This window comes from Schistocerca cancellata, chromosome 7 (assembly GCF_023864275.1).
Source record: "Schistocerca cancellata isolate TAMUIC-IGC-003103 chromosome 7, iqSchCanc2.1, whole genome shotgun sequence".
Lineage (NCBI taxonomy): Eukaryota > Metazoa > Arthropoda > Insecta > Orthoptera > Acrididae > Schistocerca > Schistocerca cancellata.
The window spans coordinates 603,277,620-603,297,265 of NC_064632.1; the positions used below are offsets into that span (position 1 = coordinate 603,277,620).

The 19,646-nt window shown below is 43.2% G+C and overlaps 1 protein-coding gene across 1 annotated transcript in view; it reads left to right on the plus strand.

Moving 5' to 3' along the window:
- The first annotated feature begins 313 nt into the window (after nucleotides 1-313).
- The window catches only part of LOC126092937 (15-hydroxyprostaglandin dehydrogenase [NAD(+)]-like), a 137,958-nt gene continuing 118,625 nt past the window's right edge, over nucleotides 314-19,646 (plus strand). The window contains exon 1 of the mRNA XM_049908668.1: nucleotides 314-406. Within this exon, the coding sequence (XP_049764625.1) occupies nucleotides 314-406 (93 nt within the window). The remainder of the gene's footprint in view (nucleotides 407-19,646) is intronic.

Genomic DNA, 19,646 nt, shown 5'->3' on the forward strand with positions numbered 1-19,646 from the left:
CTTGTAACTGCCATCTGGTTTCTGAACACTTTTAACATAAGTTGCCTGAATGCGTGGACTGTGTCAGCATTTTAAATTTTTAAATTAGAAATTATTACGCGAAATATTGAATATGGAATTTTTGTTGTCCCTACGCTGCAACTGGTGCCAAGAGTTCGGGTTTCCCGGTTCCGGGATTATTGGAGGATAGTGACCAGGTGTACTTTTGTGCGATTTCATTTCGCGTTATCTGCCAGCGGAGGCGTTATCGGCGCTGCGAGCCGCACTTATAGGGTCGCCGCGTGCCGCCCAGCCAGTGCTGCGCTGAGCCGCGATGGAGCTGCGAGGCAGGGTGGCGCTGGTGACGGGCGGCGCCTCGGGCATCGGCCTGCAGTACGCGCGCCACCTGCTGCTCGCCGGCCTCAAGGTAGGCGGGCGGCGGCGCACGGGGGCTGCGCCGCTGGCGCACATTACGCGCAGCGTCTTCAGGAACCACTTTGATCGCTACTAGGACGTGGAACGGTAGTCGACACTGACTTCGTAACTGCGATTTAGGACGCCGAGATGCGTTTAATGAGTGTGACAGCAGATGACAGACCGTACTACCGAGCAAACGGATAACGCTCTTTTCAGTGATGCTGACGCTTTGTTTCACACTACTAACTGACACGTTCAAAGAGAATTACATGGAACATACGCCGAAGAGCCAAAGAAACTGGTACACCTGCTTAATATCGCGTAGGGGCCCCACGAACACGAAAAAGTGCCGCAACATGAATCCTACAGGTATGTCCATAAATCCGTAAGAGTACGAGGGGGTGGAGATCTCTTATCGGGGGGGGGGGGGGGGGTTGGTAGCCAGCGGTAGTGTTTAAACTCAGAAGAATGTTCCCAGAGCCACTCTGTAGCAATTCTGGGCGAGTTGGTTGTCGCATTGTCCTGTTGGAAATGTCCAAGTTCGTCGGAATGCACTATGGACATGAATGAGTACACAGTCGTATCTACACGTATCGAGGGTCTCATATTACACGCCCCACACCATTACAGAGCCTCCACCAGCTTCAACAGTCCCCTGCTGGCATGCAGGGTCCGTTGATTTATAAGAATGTCTCCATATCCGTACACGTCCATCCGCTCGATACGATTTGAACCGAAACTCATCCAACCAGGCAACGTGTTTCCAGGCATCAACATTGTCGGTGTTGATAGGCTCAGGTGAGGCGTAAAGCTTTGTGTCGTACACTCATCAAGGATACACGAATGGGTTTTCGGCTTCGAAAGCCCATCTCGATGATGTTTCGTTGAATGGTTCGCACGCCGACACTTGTTGATGGCCCAGCACTGAAATCTGCAGCTATTTGAGGAAGGGTTGCACTTCTGTCACGTCGAACGAGTCTCTTCGGTCGTCGCTGGTCCCGTTCTTGCAGGATCTTTTTCCGGCCGCAGTGATGTCGGAGATTTGATGTTTTACCGGATTCCTGAGATTCACGGCGCACTCGTGGAATGGTCGTACCCGAAAATCCCCACCTCATCGGTACCTTAGAGGTGCTGTGTCCCATCGCTCCTGTACCGACTATAACACCACGTTGAGACTCACTTAAACCTTGATAATTTGCCATTTAAACAGCAATAATCGGTCTAACAACTGCGCCAGACACATTTTGTCTTATATAAACCGCAGTGTCTTATTCTGCCTGTTTATATATCTCTGCACTTGAATAAGTATGCCTATACTAGTTTCTTTGGCGCTTCAGTGTAGTTATTGAGATGCAACTGCTTAGTTTCAAAAGACGACTGCCCAAAAACTACAAGACATACAGAAGAACGACACATTTAAATGCACAGAGCGTCTCTGCGAGTTTTGAATCTTACTATGCACCAGCTCGCACCACTGAGGGGGGGAGGGGGGGGGGAAGCAGACGTATCAAGATAGAATGACAACTCATCCGAGTCAGTATTGTTGCATCCAAGTAGTTTGCATCGGTAGACAGGCAACACAATGGACAGATTTGCAAAGCACGCTCTTGTCATCATTCCTTCCTTGGCAGCAGCAACAGTGACTTCAATGAATTACTCGCACGTATTGACATCTGCTGCATTACGAAAGGTATTCGTATTGAGTACCTATACTGTGAATTAAAAACTTTGAAAGACGATCTATCCTCGGAAAGACGATCTATCCTCGGAAAGACGATCTATCCTCTGATACAGGTCTGTTTCAGACGATTTATCCTCTGATACAGGACTGTTTCCTGTTTGTCCTGTACGTTTTGTGCAGTCGCCTTCTGAAACTTCAGACGTATAAGGGACAGTGAAATAAAAATGAAACAGACGAAAAAAGTAAGTAAACTGTTTATAATTTCAATAGCAGTCACAATAATTGCTAATACATTTACTCTGTTGTGAAACAAGAGGAATGGATTCATAGAAAAACGTTTGCGGTTTCTTATGGAACCACGATTGTATCCAGGCATGCACCTCTTCATCCGAATCAAGTCGACGGCCGCAAATGTCTCTCTTCAGGGCTGCAAAAAAAAATGGAAATCGCATGGGGAGAGATCAGGACTGTATGGACGATGTTCAGGGGCTTCATAGTGAAGCTTCTGGATTGTAGTCGAAACAATCTTGGCCGCAACTGGACCTCTGTTATTTGTTACCCATCCATGCAGGAGCGAAGAAGAAGCCACGATTTCCTATAAGATGATGCCATTTGTCTGTTTCTGTAACCCGAAATGTTCTTAACTTATATGGCAATTTTACGTGCTGAGCATAAGCCAGTGCCACCTTATTATGGCTGAAAGGAATCCACGCCTGAAACAGCTTGGCCCCTGTACATGACGTATAGGTCCACTTAGCCATGTGTGTTACACACTGACAAAGGCGTAACAGCACCGCATTTGTCGCACTGAAATGTAACACCATCCCTACCCACAACTGACCTATTACACAAACTCACATACAGCATCGGTGGTGGTGCTGTCTGCGACTCTGCCATCGCTACCAGACAATATTTACAAATAGCACCACTTTAACCATTTAAAAGTGCTGGTGTTGTTGAGATGCGACAACAGTGTCGTCCATTATCATTCGAAAAATGGAAAATCAGAAACTGGCGAGGAGTTTTTTTGCAGTGACTGCTTAAAAAAGCAGTGTTGTGGAAATGCTGAAATTTCCAGTGATGTTTTTTTATACATGTCGTAGCACTAACTCAACAAAAATATCTCGAAGCCTTTCTTTCATCTTTTGGTAATAAGTCACGTTCAGAAAAGACTGTTTACAGCTATTCTACAGTATTTCATCGCATGTCGTCCTTCTGTGGACTGTGGATTTCGTCTATCTCTCCTCCCCAACAGTATTGACTATCACACTCCACCAGAATTTAGATATCGAACTGATTGACTTGTAACTCACATTTGTACATTTCTTCCAACATGACGATGTGCCATAAAAAACGATCAATGTTAAATTTTTAATCAATTCTATACTATTAATGAGGGAAAAATTTGTAATAAGGGAAGTTCCAGTTTTCGTTCCTATTGGACCAAAGATACACATATTCACTTTAGAAAACACAGTCCTGCCTCTTTAGGTGAGTACTGCACCAAAGCCACCACCAGCACATTTTGTTAGTGTGGGTTGCCTACATCAGGGGCAGGTATGCACTCAGAGGCAAACTTATTGTTGTCCCTCGATTGACAGGTATTTAACCTATTGTTCTCCTTTGATTGACAGCTCATTAACCTATTGTTCTGCTAAGAGGATCATTCCTTTTGACCGACAGATCATTAACCTGTCGTTCTACTAAAGGATCATTCCTATTCATTGACAGGTCCTTAACCTATCGTTCCCTCGTCCTCTCCGATTCCCCCCTCACCCTTCAGGAAACCTCCCCCCCCTCGCTGCTTCAGGTACACTTTCAGATCTGAGTTATTGGAATAGCCCCTCTCACTTTTATCAATTTGATTGACTACTTAATTAAATTGATCAATTAATTAACCTCTCCTCTCCCTGGTAACCCCCCTGCCCTCCCACAATCTCTCTCGGAAATTGGCAGGACAAAGACTCAGTTGATCGGTCGTTTGGAGGGAATTCGATTGTAGTGTATGGAATATTGTTTCAAGAATTTATACAATATATAGAATATTGTTCAGTTATTTATGGCAGTGTATGGAATATAGTTAATTAATTTACAAGGGGAGGCCGCCAATTGTGAAATTCAGATTAGATTCATACTGTGCATAATAAAAGCTCATGGCCAGAGGTGTAATGTGGCAAAGCACCAAGATGCACTTCTCAGCCGTTGTCGAGAAAATCGACAGTTAAAAGAAACCGTTGCGGTGAAATACTCTCTACGATTAATGATTTTCTACAGCGTCATAGCGCAGCGGTAAGCGCTGGGGTTCGTACTCCGAAGGTCGCCGGATCGAATCTCGCGCCATGCAATATTTTTTTTATTATTAGTTTTTTGCAATTCAATCATATATATATATATATATATATATATATATATATATATATATATATATATATATATATATAAACTATTAATGAATTTCTTATGCATGTTGGTGAAGGCGGATCGCTCTCCAATTGTACCGCCTCCATTTTTCCGTTTGTTTAACAGGGTGTACCAAAGCTGTCCCGTCCGCATTGATTTTCGACGATGTTATAAGTTGCGCTAGGGACCGCATCTACCTTCTTTCGAAGTTAGCAGGCAACTACGCTGTTAAGGGGCGGCTCGTTTCGGCCCATTCAACATCTGTTCTTCAAGTGTAACGAGCAAGTAACGGAGTTTATATTTCCTACCTGCCCCAGCAAGTTTGTGTTCGTGGGGTCTCTGTTCTAATTCGAACGTTTGACTTACGCTATACGTATTCGTTTCTACGTCTTCCCTTAACTATACGTGGTTAACATTATGATGACAATTAATAACATTTGTGAAATACAACTTTGTTTGCGGAAAACATAGTGATGTTCGAAGTCGCCAGTTTTTCCACGACAAACGACTTTCAACAACTTATTATATGCATAATTGTTGTAACTGATTGCCGGGAATTATATATATATATATATATATATATATATATATATATATATATATATATATATTACAAAAAACAAATACTAAAAAATACTAAAAAAAAAGTTGCATGGAGCGAGATTCGATCCGGCGACCTTCGGATTACGAACCCGAGGGCTTACCGCTGCACCATCACGCTGTAGAAAATAACTAATCGTAGAGAGTATTTCACCGAAACGGTTTCTTTTAACTGTCGATTTTCTCGACAACGGCTGAGAAGTGCATCTTGGTGCTTTGCCACATTACACCTCTGGCCATGAGCTTTTATTATGCACAGTATGAATCGAATCTGAATTTCACAATTGGCGGGCTCCCCTTGTTAGTTAAAGAATTTGTCTGGAAATCGATTGCTGTGTAAGGAATATTGTTTAAGCAATTTAGACAATGTGTGGAATATTGTTTATTTAAGCAGTTTAGAGGATTCAAGGCAGTGTATGGAGTATAGTTTATTTATTTATCTAATGAATGTTTCAGGAAATCAATCATCACCCCCGCCACCCCATCCCTATACCGCTCGAGCCCTCCTTTACCTGGAAACGGCGGCTCTGAGGTGGTTCAAATGGCTCTGAGCACTATGGGACTTAACATCTGAGGTCATCAGTCCCCTAGAACTTAGAACTACTTAAACCTAACTAACCTAAGGACATCACACACATCCACGCCCGAGGCAGGATTCGAACCTGCGAACGTAGCGGTCGCGCGGTTCCAGACTGTAGCGCCTAGAACCGCTCGGCCACCACGGCCGGCGCTCTGAGGTGGACAGGAAGGATCTCATGAAGGGAAATTCAAGGTTATATTGTTTATTTATATAAAAAAATCGGTTTGCTTATCATTCAATGCTGTTTGGAAAATGCAGGACTTGTAGAAGTAATTAAATCTCGCGCAAGGAATACCGTCTGCGACACACGTCACACGTAATTACACAGTTAAAAATCGATCTCGAAGCATGCAGCGCCCACTGTCCCCTGCCCACTGGAACGCACACGCTGCCAGGAGTCGGGATGCACTGGGGGCCCAGTAAAGTGACGACACGGCCGCCAGCTGCTGAACCACTAGCAGGCGTCAGTTCGGGTCCCACAGGGATGAGGCGGCGGCATCCCTTTCATACGTGACACCTGAGAAATGCCTGTTAAAATACGTGTTCACCTAGGCATCGTTGCTGGCGCGATGACGCGTGTCCAGTGCTGAGAGAGATGTAGCGGCACAGCCCGTCCATTACTTATCAGTCTCCTCCCGGAATTCGTAAAGTGCTGCAGAAATAGTCAACCGTCGCTTTTGTAGCAGCTTTCGTAACGTCTCAGCTTGTCTGCATATAAATTTTTGTCCTAACAAAGCCGGCCGGTGTGGCCTTGCGGTTAAAGGCGCTTCAGTCTGGAACCGCGTGACCGCTACGGTCGCAGGTTCGAATCCTGCCTCGGGCATGGATGTGTGTGATGTCCTTAGGTTAGTTAGGTTTAATTAGTTCTAAGTTCTAGGCGACTGATGACCTCAGAAGTTAAGTCGCATAGTGCTCAGAGCCATCCATCTGTCCTAACAGGACCTGTTTACGGAAATAGCCCGAATAACACCGAAGGCATTCTTCCCGATGCTCCTAATGGCACAGCCCGTTCGTCACTGAATTCACCCATCAGACTGCTGCTGCTGCCACTGTAGGACCACTGTCCGCCTTTTTTTCTGCAGACGAGACTTTCAGTGGCAAAAATTGTTTCGTACAGATCGCCATAATGCACTAACAATTAAACCCCGCAAAAGTAGCTTACAAATCATCAAATACATACAAGACTCACAAGAATGTTGGGAACCAGGAACATATTTACCACAGTAACTACAATTAAATATTACTATTGCTGCTACAGTCTGACAGCGATTGATGTACAGGTAATGTCTCCTCTTGACGGATGTGGTTCTGGAATGAATCTCAGTATCTATAATGCACATTTAATTTTCCACGTAAAAATCTCTCTCGTACCCTCACGGTTGTCGATGCACTGAGTCTCTATGCCCTTCACGATAGGACACACACTCACTTTCTTTGGTCATGCCACTTCTAAGCCACAGTAACATTACACTGCAATATATACACATTTTACACAAACAGTGCAGTTTTCTCTTATATCCATACAGCACCCGAAAAAATTATGGTATGCCTACACTCACGCCGACTATATGTCTCTATTCTCCTCAGTCCTAGGAAATTGTCTGACGAAGCCTTCGAATGAGCGCTCCTGGAAGGTGCTGCATCCTGCCAGGATTCTCTGAAACGAGTGTTATGAAGGACAGGCGTCAGGCACTGTGCCATAATGAATACCGCACCCGCGGACGTGACGCGTGGAAAGACATCACTGAAGCGGGTTGATGTACTGTAATCCACAACACTGTCGATAGAACAACAAGGAAAATGCGAGGGTACGCTTAGGGGTGCCAACGAGGGGTTGTTCTGTTACAGCCGTGTTGCCCGTCCTGTTTGTACACTATAGCATGTCCAGTTGAACACTTGCATCGTTATATTGTGCAGCTGTTTATGAAATGAATCTCTACATCTACGTGATTACTCTGTTATTCACAATAAAGTGCCTGGCAGAGGGTTCAATGGACCACCTTCCAGATGTCTCTCTACCGTTCCACTTTCGAACGGCACGCGGAAAAAACGAGCACTTAAATTTTTCTGTGTGAGCCCTGATTTCTCTTATTTTATCGTGATGATCATTTCTCCCTATGTAGGTGGGTGCCAACAGAATGCTTTCGCAATCGGAGGAGAAAACTGGTGATTGAAATTTCACGAGAATATCCCGTCGCAACGTAAAACGCCTTTGTTTTAATGATTGCCACTCCAATTCACGTATCATGTCTGTGACACTACCTCCCCTATTACGCGATAATACGAAACGAGCTGCCCTTCATTGTACTTTTTCGATGTCATCCGTCAGTCCCACCTGATGCGGATCCCACACCGCACAGCAATACTCCAGAATAGGGCGGACAAGCGTGGTGTAAGCTGTCTCATTATTAGACCTGTTGCACCTTCTAAGTGTTCTGCCAGTGAATCGCAGTCTTTGGTTTGCTCTACCCATAATATTATCTATGTGATCGTTCCAATTTAGGTTATTTGTAATTGTAATCCCTAAGTATTTGGTTGAATTTACAGCCTTCAGATTTGTGTGACTTCTCGCGTAATCGAAATTTAGCTGATTTCTTTTAGTACTCATGTGAATAACTTCACACTTTTCCTTATTCAGGGTCAATTGTCACTTTTCGCACCATGCAAATATCTTAAATAAATCATTTTTCAAGTGGTTTTGATCATCTGATGACTTTACAAGATGGTAAATGACAGCATCATCTGCAAACAATCTACGGATTCTCAGATTGTCTCCTGTGTCGTTAATATAGATCAGGAACAATAGAGGGCATATAACACTTCCTTGGGGAACGCCGGATATTACTTATGTTTTACTCGGTGACTTTCCGTCTATTACTACGAACTGTGACCTTTCTGACAGGAAACCACGAATCCAGTCGCACAACTGAGGCGATACTCCATAGTCACGCAGTTTGGTTAGAAGACGCTTGTGGGGAACGGTGTCGAAAGCCTTCTGGAAATTTAAAAATATGGAATCAATTTGACATCCCCTGTCGATAGCATTCATTACTTCATGAGTATAAACAGCTAGTTGTGTGTCACAGGAACGATATTTTCTGAAACCGTGCTGACTATGTGTCAATAAATCGTTTTCTTCGAGGTACTTCATAATGTTCGAATACAGTATATGTTCCAAAACCCTACCGCAAATCGACGTTAGTGATTTTAGTCTTTAGGTACGGATCTTTCTGTGAGCGAGTGGTTGTACATAATTGCTAAATATGGAGCTATTTTATCAGCATACTCTGAGAGAAACCTGACTGGTATACAATATGGACCGGAGGCCTTGCCTTTATTATGTGATTTAAGCTGCTTCGTTACTCCGAGGATATCTACTTCTATGTTTCTCATCTTGGCAATTGTTCTTGATTGGAATTCAGGCATATTTACCTCGTCTTCTTTGGTGAAGGAGTTTCGGAATACCGTGTTTAATAACTCTGCTTTAGTGGCACTGTCATCAGTGACTTCACCGTTGTTATCGCGCAGTGAAGGTATTGACTGCGTCTTGCCACTGGTGTGCTTTATGTATGACCAGAATCTCTTTGGGTTTTCTGCCAGATTTCGAGACAAAATTTCGTTGTGGAAATTATTAAAAGCGTCTCGCATTGAAGTAGGCGCCATATTTCGAACTTCTGTAAAACTTTGCCAGTCTTGGGGATTTTGCGTTCTTTTAAATTTGGCATGCTTTTTTCGTTGCTTCTGCAACATCGATCTGACCCGTTTTGTGTACCATGGGGAATAAGTACCATAACTTATTAATTTATGTGGTCTATATCTCTCAATTGCTGGCGATACTATGTCTTTGAAAACATTCGACAACTTTTCTACACTTACATGATCAGATCAGAAGGAGTGGAGACTGTCTCTTAAAATAGCGTTACGAGCATTTTTATCAGCTTTTTTTTTAAATAGATTGCGTTTCTTTTTGATGGTTGTAGGTGTTACGGTATTCAGCCTAGGAGCAACTGCCTTGTGGTCGCTAATTCCTGTATTCGTGACAATACTCACTATTTGTCCAGTATTGTTTGTTGCTAAAGGTCAAGTATGCTTTCGCAACCATTTACGCTTCGTGTGAGCTCGTAAACCAATTTTTCAAAATAATTTTCTGAGAAAATATTCAGTACAATTTCGGATGACGTTTTATGCCTGCCGCCGGCTTTAAACGTATAATTTTTCCAGCATATCGAGGGTAGATTAAAGTCACCACCGACTAAATTTGTATCAGCGGGGTACTTATTTGATATGAGACTCAAGTTTTCTTTGAACTGTTCAGCAACTATATCTTCTGAGTCGGGGGTCGGTAAAACGATCCAATTAATAGTTTAGTCAGATTGTTAGGTATAACTTCTACCCATACTATTTCACAAGAACTATCTACATAAATTTCGCTACAAGGCAAACTACCTCTGACAGCAATAAATACTCCATCACCAACTGTATTTAATCTATCCTTTCTGAACACTGTTAGATCGTTTGAAAAAATTTCGGCTGAACTTATTTCCGGCTTTAGCCAGCTCTCTGTACCCACAACTATTTGAGCTTCAGTGCTTTCTATTAGGGCTTGGAGCTCTGGTTCTTTTCCAACACAGCTACGACAATTTACAACTACAAAACCAATCGTTTCTACAACTACCTTACTGTGTTTTACCTGCCCCCTTTTAGACGGACGTCCCTTCTGTGGTTCCCTGAGACCCTCTATCACCACTAACATTCGGATATACTTCTCAGTGCGTTGAAATCACAAATTTCAAATATATCCTTCCACTACGACTAGACATACGTAATTTTTTTGTTCTTACGTGAATAGTAGTTTGATTACTTCTCACAAACGTATGTCGGAACATAAGTCACCGTACCTTTACGTTCAAGCAGCAGCATAACATTTCCGACTATCAATTATAGATGTTTAAAAAAAAAAAAAACTTTTGATACGTTCACCTTGCACCAGCTGGGTGTCGTTTCCGCACTGCAAAGAAGCCTCCCTCCATTACGCATTTGTCGATGAATAAAGGATGTAATTACAATTTAAAAAAGCTCTAGAGTCTTTTCCGTTTATCGATTTCACCACTTCCACGAAACGTTTTGGTATTTTCAATACTTGTAAATTCAGCCAACATACAATGGCGGCTTGTATAGCTTCCACCACCCAGATAACACAATTTTCCTCTGACTAAGAAAAAAATTGTGAGCCACTGAGTAACTTGAAACTTATCCCATCTGCGAAGAACTTTACGTGAAAACTCGAAAAAAATAGAGGAAACTGATATTTCCACTCGCGAATACCGATGTCGATGACATAACAGATTCCAAATCATCCTTATCATTAACAAAGTCAACTAAGGTGTTTTTCACGTCTAGAGAACCAGCAAACGTGTCCTCCAGCCGTATTTCACCCGCTAGATGCACTCAACACACAACAAAGTCGATCTTATCTCAACCAAATAAAGACGGGAAATGTGAAGAAGCAGTCAGTCGGACAATTTACATGGGAGGGAATAACGGTCCAGCGCAAACACATATCCATATTGAATCTTCTCACATTTCCACGCGATCACGAAAACTGTCCACACATGCTAAGTATTGGTCCGCTATTCGGCCGTCTAGAGGACGACATGCTTAAGTCAACTACAGTCCTGAACGCGAATCATGCCCGCCACGGTCCACCTCCCGCCGCCGCGCCAAGCACGCATAGACAGAGTCGTGCTACGAGATCGGCCACATATACATCTGATCGCTATACTTACAATTAAATGTTACAATTGCGGTCTCAGTTGAACGACATTCGACAATGAATGAAGTATCGTAAATACACCCTGCTGATGGCTGTGGCTCTGGAAATAGGAATATCTGTGCCATTCTTATGACTTGATATACTCTTCCCTTTACTATCACAGTATTCCACGTCAAATCCATACCTTCCTTACGACTAGACATAGTCATTTCCTTTGCACATGTCGGAACACAAACACATAATTTATAAGCCTGATGCTCAAGGTGAATCTATCACGCATCCTCTACTACTAAGTATAATACTTCACCAATAACCGATTGCTGGCGAAACGAAATAAAATTGACCAAAAATCAGCGATGAGTGGACATGTCTCATACGTTTTTCTTGCAAGTGGTACCACTATGTCTTAGAAAGAGAGGCATAATCGTCTTACAAACCGCCAGATGTTAAAAAAACACAATCGCAACAACTGCTGTATGTTACTGTCACAAGCGGTCTTGGTGCATACAAGCATCCATGTTAAAAGCTATACTGTCTTTATAAATTCAGGTATAGTATTAGCTCCGAATGAAGTGGTTTTTCCAGAAAACACCGTGACTCTTAATATAGACAGTGATCGCCGGAGTGTATAGTATCAGACCAAGAGTGCAGTTACACGTCGCCTACGGCACCCGCGTAATAAAATTACCGAATTTAGAAAGTGATTCGGCTAAGGAACGTGATACGAGACCGGTATTTGCAACTCCCTCACGCCGCCGCTAGATATTTCTCCAGTATTTTGTAATGCATTCTGTCTCAATGCCACGTCAGAGGTTCGATGATACATCGACTGGGTTATAGGCTATGGTTGATTGAGAAGGATCACAAACAGTAGATGGTGTGCTGATTGAGGTCGTAAGACATGTACACTAGTTTTCCAGATCTCCAGTGCTACGCTTTCCTGTAGAAATGATGTATATGATTTAGAATCAAGTCTTTCTATTCAACGACATACCTGCTTTGGATCCTATGGAGAAGTGCTTTAATGATTGCATTCACTACTGAATCATATTTCTGGCACTCTCATATACTGAAACGAGTCACCTTTTTCGAACCCGCCTGCTACAGTAAAATTTCAAATAGTCTCTATGCCTCATGTAACTGCTGCAATTTCTGCAGCTTTGCGCATGTGATCATTCGCTTTAAGTAGGAACTGAGCAGAAGTCAGAGAGAGCTATATCTACCACCTTCTGCAACCCTTGTAGAAACAGAGTGACCCGAGTTAGTGTGACAGGACCGTGTTTTGACCATTCTGTGGAAACAGGAACATGTTGTCGTAGCTCCGTCAACAGTATACGATGTGTAAGGTCAGCGTCAAATGAAGACTGCTCCTGCAACACGAGGTCGTGTAAAAGACAGTATGGGATCTAGCGGGAAGTATGAGGATTTTGCTACTACACTGTGGTGCGGCCCAAAACTACATCCAAGTACTGCTGTCCGAACCAGATACACGTCCCTCAGGACCCATTCGTGTCTATCACCCCAACATGCTGTCTTCGTTATTCTGTACCATTCAACAGAGAAAAATTACGAACTATAAAAGCTCCACTAACTTCATCCGACAGAGAAGTTGATAAGATATTTACCACATCTCTCTCCTGCCATATATCGAAAACAAATGCTGTCTGTGTGTTGGCTTCAAGCACTTGTGACGATCCTATTAAATATACAGCTATGGATCCACTGCATGGACCAGTGTAAAGTTGCATCGCCTGTACTGCATAAGGGTGACCGCATCTCACAAACTATACTATAAGTCAAAGAGAGCCTCCCTGTGATCCTATGTCGTTGTTTGAAACATTGTTTCTTTTTGCTGTAACACACTTTGTTCACCACCATACATTTTATTTTTCCGCCACGACTTCGAGGTCTGTGTCAGGTTCTAAACTGACATTAACACATTCTGATCCATTGCCTGTCACAGAAAACTAGACATCGCACGGTTTAAGTCATATTGTTACCACTGCAACCATAGCACACCACACACACTGTATGATTAAAAAAAAAAAAAAGAGAGTTATACCGTAAGGAAACTGGAAGAGTTTGGCGGAATTGTGGAGAGTTTTCAAACTTCTGTCCGAAGGTGACTGATGACCTCTACATTTAAACTCATCTGTCACAGTGACAGAATAGCTGCATTCTGTTTCGACTGATTCCTCATATCGCAGTCGTGTACGTGATCACTGTTTCAGTGCTAGCCATCCCCAGAAGGTGTTGCCCATCCATCAAAACTCTTTCTCCGAACAAGCGATATCAGTCAATCATTACATGGTAACCGACAGCGTAGCAGTGTATGGATGGGATGGAAAAGGCACCGTCGATGTACTCTAATAATTTTAACAATTTTAAACAATTTTACAGTAATTTCAACACCAACCAATGATGCGACAGCATGTTTCCCAATTTCAGTGTCATAGCTAAACCGCCTCTTCTCTACTTTGCGAATATCATTGTGGATATAGGTACAAGACTGTGCAGAACCTCCATTTACTGTTAATTCTCGAACAAATACATTATCGAAGTACACCAGACAGTGCTCTACATATTTCTAGCACCTCGACTGTAGTGCATAATTCATGGGAGTCACAGAGCTTTCTCGCAGCCTTAGGATAAAATCAGAGACTGAAAGACCCCCCCCCCCCCCCCCACCGTCTTTGACCAGCCCGCCCTGCAGCACTGTTACCGATTCAATCTGCAGCTGATCAGAAGTAGACCACTACATCCCATGTCTCGCGAATGAATGGAGCTAGCCGAGTCCTCACCCATCCAAGTACATGTCGTGGAGGTTAGCACCCCTTATCAGTGTTTAGTAACAGATTTGAAAGTGTTGTGATGTAACAGCAGATGGTTAAGAAGAACAAGAAGTGGCTGGTTTTTGTGCATGTTGGAGTGCCAGGCGGATGGAGTTCGAAGCATTTTTTACGCTAATCAACTCTAAAACATTGTTCAATAGTCTGGGATCAATACCTGGAAGGTATTGGTAAGAGAGAACATAAACAAATGCACTCCTAACGCTACAAGGTTCCGCACTTAAAACATGCTATGATGCTAGATCGCTCCAGTGTCCGACCTATTAGTGGTATGGAATGTAGCGCTGTCAATATTCCAGTGTAAGAAATATATTATGAGCGCATGACATACATTCTTCTTGCCGGTTTCTCTATGATAAATTATGGTAACAAACTGTAAAACGAAAAAACTACTTCCGTAAAACAGTGTAGCTCTCCATAGATGTATAGCGTCCACTGTTAACATCCGATCACGGTTCAGAAATTATACTATGACTGCATCAGTCCTGCATAAAATGGTCGTTAGTAACGGAGAATACCTCTTAGAAGGAAACAGATAAAGGCATAGCAGCAGTGTTTGGCATGTGAAATTACACACCATGCCGCCATCAACTCTGTAAACAGGACATCAGTCAAGCCAATGTATATACGGGGATTGCAGTGCCTCACAAACACCTATAGCTAACTTAGAATCATCTTAGTTATGATACTGAAGTCTTGATTTTACACCCAAGATGCGATAGGGGAATGGAGCACGTCGCATAAATCTTCGTTCGTTTAGAGGAATGTGTCATGTTTCATTACACATGAGATGGAAGTTCTCTGCTGACAGGTTTATTGTTAACGATCGCAAGTAGACAGTGCTAAGACCCGCACAGAACACGTGGTTGTATACGAGTCGAACGCAGACTATGTCATGCGACCGTTGCGGAAAAAGTGACCTGCAGCAACTTCTCCCTCTCTCTCTAGAATAAATCATCAATCTACCATTAAACCGTACTTGTTACAACTCCATCTCAACTGACCACCCCATCCACTCTATGTCATCCTTTAACGCTGATGCAAGTAAATTTAGAGGCAGATTGTTCTCTGTTTTTCCAGGAAAGCATCACAGACAGCAGTCAATTCATGTGTGTCACTATTACCTGAATAGACATACAGTAGAATGCTGCCTCGACGAAAAAAAGTGACTGTTTTCCTGGTTTCCGATGCTTCCATGTCAACGTTTTCTCGTATTCCTCTTGCTGTCGCATACTCCCAAGTACAAGAATTATTCTGCGGCAACCAAAAGACACGCAAGTGCGTCCTCAATTTCCCCACATTTCAACGTATTTTCTGTCATTTTTGGCAATTCTATCGATTTTATGTCAGTTCTACCCATGCGATCATGACATAACCTCTCGTTCTGTGTTCTAAAATTGCTTGTAAATGTAGTTCGTAGCGCAAATGCACTGACCGGAAGGCTTATTACAGCATTGTACTCGACTGCGTCCAGTCATCTCCACTCACATATTCCACATATGCAGCTCGTTTGTTCTGTTTTCTGTATGTGTGTGTATGTGTATCCGTCGCGGATGGCTCCCAGGACTCGCAGTAGACCCGACTTAGCGTTCGAGTGTGGACCTGCCGCCCGTTATATCCGTAGCGATGTTGGGAAGCGGATCCACGTCCGAGATAGGGTTTGAAAGTGGATCCGTTCTCTTGAACGAGGGGTTCGAGACCTCTTCTGAACAGCACGTTGCAAGGCTTCCCAGATATGATCAATAGTGATCTTATCTGGGGTGTTTGGTGGCGAGCGTAAGTGTTTAAATTCATAAAAGTGTCTCTGGGGCCACAATGTAGCAATTATGGACGTGTGGGGTGTCGGATTGTCTTGCTGGAATTGCCCAAGTCCGTCGGAATTCACAATCGTCTTGAATGAATGCAGGTGAAACAAAAATGTTCAAATGTGTGTGAAGTCTTATTGGACTTAACTGCTGTGGTCATCAGACCCTAAGCCTACACACTACTTAACCTAAATTATCCTACGGACAAACACACACGCCCATGTCCGAAGGAGGACTCGAACCTCCACCGGGACCAACCACACAGTCCATGACTGCAGCGCCCCAGAACGCTCGGCTAATCCCGCGTGGCAATGCAGGTGATCAGACAGAAAGTTTAAGTACATGTCACCTGTCAGAGTCGTATCTAGACGTATTTGGAGTTCTTCACCAGCTAGAACAGTCGCCTGCTGACATGCAGGGTCCATGGATTCATCAGGTTCTCTCCATACCCGTACACGTCCATCCGCTCGATACAATTTGAAACGAGACTCGTCTCACCAGGCACCACGTATCTAATCATTAACTGTACAATGTCAGTGTTGATGGGCACAGGCGAGGCGTAAAGCTCTGAGTCGTGCAGTCATCAAGGGTTCACGAGTGGGCCTTCTGCTCCGACGGCCGATATCGATGATGTTTCGTTGAATGGTCCACACTCTGACGCTCGTTGATGGTCCAGCATTCAAATCTGCATCAATATGCGGAAGGGTTGCACTTCTGTCACTTTGAACGATTTTGTTCAGTCGTCATTGGCCCGTTCTTGCAGGATCATTTTTCGGACGCAGCGATGTCGGAGATTCGATGTTTTACCGGATTCCTGATATTCACGGTATAGTCAAATGATCGTAACGGAAAATCCCCACTTCATTGCACCTCGGAGATGCTGTGTCCCATCGCTCGTGCGCCGACTATAACACCACGTTCAAACTCACTTTAATCTTGATAAGCTGCCATTGTAGCAGCTAACAACTGCGTCAGACACTCGTTGTCTTATATAGGCGTTGTCGACGGCAGCGCCGTATTCTGTGTGTTTACTTATCTCTGTATTTGAATAGGGACGCCTATACCAGTTTCTTTGGCGCTTCTGTGTATAACAAAGTTACAAAGTTGTATGTCAAATCAACCCCCCCTCCATATACCTGGACCTTGTCGTTGGTGGGGAGGCTTGCGTGCCTCAGTGATACAGGTAGCCGTACCGTAGGTGCAACCACACCGGAGGGGTATCTGTTGAGAGGCCAGACAAACGTGTGGTTACTGAAGAGGCGCAGCAGCCTTCTTCAGTAGTTGCAGGGGCAACAGTCTGGATAACTGACTGATCTGGCCTTGTAACACTAACCAAAACGGCCTTGCTATGCTAGTGCTGCGAACGGCTGAAAGCAAGGGGAAACTACAACCGTAATTTTTCCCGAGGGCATGCAACTTTACTATATGATGGCGTCCTCTTGGGTAAAGTATTCCGGAGGTAATTCGGATCTCCGGGCGGGGACTACTCAGGAGGACGTTGTTATCAGGAGAAAGGAAACTGGCGTTCTACGGATCGGCGCGTGACATGGCAGATCCCTTAATCGGGCAGGTAGGTTAGAAAATTTAAAAAGGGAAAGCTGGATATAGTGGGAATTAGTGAAGTTCGGTGGCAGAAGGAACAAGACTTTTGGTCAGGTAATTACAGGGTTATAAATACAAAATTTAACAGGGGTAATGCAGGAGTAGGCTTAATAATGAATAAAAATTAGGAATGTGTGTAAGCTAGTACACACAACATAGTGAAAGCATTATTGTAGCCAAGATAGATACGAAGCCCACGCCTACCACAGTAGTATAAGTTTATATGAAAACTAGCTCCGCAGATGATGAAGAGACTGATGAAATTTTTCAGATAGTGAAGGCAGACGAAAATTTAATAGTCATGGTTGACTGGAATTCGCTAGTAGGAAAAGGAAGAGAAGGAAACGTAGTAGGCGAATATGGAATAGGGGTAAGGAATGAAAGAGGATGCCGCCTGGTAGAATTTTGCACAGAGCATAACTTAATCACAGCTAACACTTGGTTCAAGAATCATGAAAGAAGGTTGTTTACATGGAAGAGGCCTGGAGATACTAGAAGGTTTCAGACACACTATATAATGGTAAGACAGAAATTTAGGAAACAGGTTTTAAATTGTAAGACATTTCCAGGGGCAGATGTGGACTCTGACCACAATCTGCAGTTTAAAACTAAAGAAACTCCAAAAAGGGCAAAAAAGTGGGAATTTAAGGAGATTGGACCTGGATAAACTGACAGAACCCGAAGTTGTACAGAGTTTCAGAGAGAGCATTAGGGAACAATTGACAAGAATGGGGGAAAGAAATACAGTAGAAGAAGTATGGGTAGCTTTAAGAGATGAAATAGTGAAGGCAGCAGAGGATCAAGTAGGAAAAAGACGAGGGCTAGTAGCAATCCTTGGGTAACAAAAGATATTTTGAATTTAATTGATGAAAGGAGAAAATATAAAAATGCGCTAAATGAAGCAGACAGAAAGGAATACAAACGTCTCATAAATGAGATCGACAGGAAGTGCAAAATAGCTAAGCAGAGACTGCTAGAGGACAAATGTAAGGATTTAGAGGCATATATCACTAGGGGTAAGATAGATACTGCCTACAGCAAAATTAGAGAGACCTTTGGAGAAAAGAGAACCACATGTATGAATATCAAGAGCAGAAAGGCGGAAGGAGTATATAGAGGGTATGTACAAGGGCAATGTACTTGAGGACAATATTATGGAAGTGGAAGAGAATGTAGAGGAAGATGAAATGGGAGATATGATACTGCGTGAAGAGTTTCACAGAGCATTGAAAGACCTAAATCGAAACAATGCCCCAGGAGTAGACAACATTCCATTAGAACTACTGATAGCCTTGGGAGAGCCAGCCCTGACAAAACTCTACCATCTGGCGAGTAAGATGTATGAACAGGCGAAATACCGTCAGACTTCAAGAAGAATATGGTAATTCCAATCCCAAAGAAAGCAGGTGTTGACAGATGTGAAAATTACCGAACTATCAGTTTAATAAGTCACGGCTGCAAAATACTAATGTGAATTCTTTACAAATGAATGGAAAAACTGGTAGAAGCCGACCTCAGGGAAGATCAGTTTGGATTCCGTAGAAATACTGGAACACGTGAGGCAATACTGAGCCTACGACTCATCTTGGAAGACAGATTAACGAAAGGCAAACTGACGTTTGTAGCATTTGTAGACTTAGAGAAAGCTTTTGACAATGTTGACTGGAATACTTTCTTTCAAATTGTGAAGGTGGCGGGGATAAAATACAGGGAGCGAAAGGCTATTTACAATTTGTACAGAAAGTAGATGGCAGTTATAAGAGTCGAGGGGCATGAAAGGGAAGCAGTGGTTGGGAAGGGAGAGAGACAGTGTTGTAGCCTCTCCCCGATGTTATTTAGTCTGAACATTGAGCAAGCAGTAAAGGAAACAAAAGAAAATTTGGAGTAAGAATTAAAATCCATGGAGAAGAAATAAAAACTTTGAGGTTCACCGATGACATTGTAATTCTGTCAGAGGCAA